Genomic DNA, 2841 nt, shown 5'->3' with positions numbered 1-2841 from the left:
CGAGGAAAAGCGTAAACCCCCATTTCACGAGAAGCGAGAAGCGAGAAGCGAAGCGCTTGCTTTTTTTAAATGAAGCGGAATTTAAAAAAAAATTAAAATAAATACTGCATAGACAACACATGTAATTGTAAGCAAATGTTCAATACTTCAATTAAAAAACTAAAGAGTAGCATCAATTAAAGTACAAAATGAGCATCCTATTCTTTTACAATATTGTCAAATTCTTGTATTTCGATCCACTATCATTATTATATTGCTCGTCATCTTCTTCAACTTCTTCTTCTTCATCAACTAGGGACAAAGTGGCTGCCTCTTTTCCCTTCCTCTGTGAACTTGAAGTTGAGGTACTCCCCCTCAAACCATAAATCCTCTTCCCAATTCCACGCGCCTCCGCAACATCACCCCAAGTTAAATCAGAAGTATCCTCAAATACTTCTTCATCTGCATGATCTTTTGGGACTCCAATTAGCCATTCATTAGCATCATCGATGTTGTCCAAACTAATTGGATCAATTACATTGCGAGCATTGTAACGACGCCTCAATGTTCTATTGTACTTAATGAAGACTAGATCATTGAGACGCTTCAAGGTTAGTTTGTTCCTCTTTTTGGTATGAATCTGCAAATAATAAGTAATTAGTAAGATTAGGACAATTGAGATATAATTTAATTATCTCAATATACTAAATCTTTCTTCTTAGTTCTTACATGCTCAAACACGCTCCAATTCCTTTCACACCCGGATGAGCTACATGTTAGACTTAGAACCTTAATGGCAAACTTTTGTAAATCTGGAGTGGAATGACCATATTGCTTCCACCATTCAACTGTAGAAGTAGAACAAATTTTCAAAACATAATATTGATACAGAAATAACTTATTAACTATAAAACGACATATAAGCACTCGCTCACCTGGTGACTTCGTGTTTCTTTGTCTAATCGCCATGTTTTTTCCAAAAAGTTGCTCAGCTTTCCTATAAATACTAAATTGCTCTGTTATTTTATCTTGCACAGATTCTTCAGGTATCAACTTCTCAATACATTCGTAGTATCCATTCCACAAAGGTTCATCTCCCAGAATCCTCTCTTCATTGTCATAAAACAGTTCCGGGTTCAAAACAAGTCCAGCTGCATGCAAAGGGCTATGAAGCTTACAATCCCACCTTTTATCTATGATCTCAAAGACTCCTTTGTATTTTCTTTGATCACTAAAAGAGGCTTGAATAGCCTCTTTTGCCCTATCAGTTGCTTCGTACAGGTAGCCCATTGGTGGCCTTTGCTCCCCATCCACCAAATGAAGCACTTTAACTAAAGGACCACCAATCTTCAATGCATGAACCACATTGTTCCAGAATGAAGGAGAAAGTATAATATTTGCAGATTCTCTCCCTCGAGCTTCCCTTCCATATGCACTGCTAGTGTACTCATCTGAAACAAACAACTTCTTCAAATTGCTTTTTTGCTCATACATCTTATGCAAAGTCAAGAAAGCAGTAGCAAATCTTGTCTTTGCAGGTTTCACCAAGCTTCTTTTTTTAGTGAATCTCTTTATCATGTTCAATAACAAAGGCCTCTGAACAATATAGGAATGCACTCTAATTGCCCGATTAAAGACTGTACTGAAGGGCCTTTCCTTGAAAATATCACCGAAGATCAAATTAATGGAATGTGCTGCACACAGAGTCCAATAGATATGCGGGTATCCAGCAGACATCAAATCACCAGCTTTAACATTTTCACTGGCGTTGTCCGTGACAACTTGAACAATATTTTCTGCTCTAATAGAGTCTATTGTACTATTGAACAAGGAGTACATTTTGGTTGAATCAGTCGAAGAGTCGCTTGCATCAACGGACTCAAGAAACAGGCTTCCCTTAGGAGAATTCACCGAGATATTGATGATCATTTCTCCATTTCCCGCCGTCCATTTATCCATCATAATGGAATAATCAAACTTGTTCCATTCTACTTTGTGCTCCTCCACGATTTTGTTCACCTCTGCCACATCTTTTTTTAGATATGGCCCTCTAGCTTTATAATAAGTTGGAGGCTTCATTCCTGGACCATATTGGCCTACGGCCTCAATAAAATCAGCAAAAGTGTCAGTATAATTAACACAATTAAAAGGAAGACCTGCATCATACATCCACCACGCAAACATTGTAACTTCACATCCCTCAAAATCGCTTTGGCATCAATTTGAGGATTACCACTTTTTCATCCCTTATCTCCAGATCTTTGCAGGAAGTAACAATCCATAGGACCTTTGGTATTGCCGGTAGATCCACAACTAGAAGATATAGGTGGAAGCATCCTTCCCCGCTTTTGTGATTTTGGTGGAAGCGACGAAGCATCGTCACCTTCTTTTGTTTCATCATCATCATGATTATAAAGTTCTTGTTCATGAATCATTTGAGTCTTTAACTCTTTCTTTTTTTGAAGGTATGCTTTCAATTGTTCCTTCACATGCCCCGAAACTTTAGTACAAGATGCGACATTTGGATCACCACCGATTAGATGCGCTTTTTGATGATAGATTCCCCCATTTGAAATCTTATCACAAAAAAGATATCTAATGGCCATCTTGTTGGTCTCGCTAACTCTTGAAGAGTAAGTCCAAGTCGGGTCTTTCCTATTGTATTGGGTGATACCCTTTTTTGCTTGAGCCCGACCGGGTTGGATCCGGTCCGGAGCAAGTCGGGGCCATCGAACCCGACCTGGATGCAAGGTAGAACGACGGCCACGTCTACAACCGAGGTCGAGTCATTTCGAGACCGTTACAGAGCTCGAAAGGAATCACCACCGGATGGAGAAACACACAAGGTCGGAAGCCGGGCTC

At 39.3% G+C, this 2841-nt stretch overlaps 1 protein-coding gene across 1 annotated transcript; it reads right to left on the bottom strand.

Moving 5' to 3' along the window:
- LOC109231461 lies at positions 206-2585 on the bottom strand. The gene is made up of 4 exons (XM_019397123.1): positions 2255-2585; positions 915-2135; positions 769-827; positions 206-619 (listed from the first exon to the last, which is right to left on the bottom strand). The coding sequence occupies exons 1-4, from the start codon at positions 2583-2585 to the stop codon at positions 206-208; spliced, it is 2025 nt and encodes a 674-aa protein (XP_019252668.1).

The sequence above is a fragment of the Nicotiana attenuata genome, chromosome 8 (assembly GCF_001879085.1).
Source record: "Nicotiana attenuata strain UT chromosome 8, NIATTr2, whole genome shotgun sequence".
Taxonomy (NCBI): Eukaryota; Viridiplantae; Streptophyta; class Magnoliopsida; order Solanales; family Solanaceae; genus Nicotiana; species Nicotiana attenuata.
Note: the sequence above shows the minus strand (reverse complement) of the source record. Positions and strands in the feature narration are given on the sequence as shown.

Excerpts from the sequence above, each read along its gene's own strand:
- LOC109231461 (XM_019397123.1), bottom strand. The coding sequence starts at position 2,585 with ATGGCCATTAGATATCTTTTTTGTGATAAGATTTCAAATGGGGGAATC. Across the intron at positions 2,136-2,254 it reads TACCAAAGGTCCTATGGATT|GTCTTCCTTTTAATTGTGTT; the intron begins GTTACTTCCTGC and ends TGTATGATGCAG. Across the intron at positions 620-768 it reads TACAAAAGTTTGCCATTAAG|ATTCATACCAAAAAGAGGAA; the intron begins GTTCTAAGTCTA and ends TATTATTTGCAG.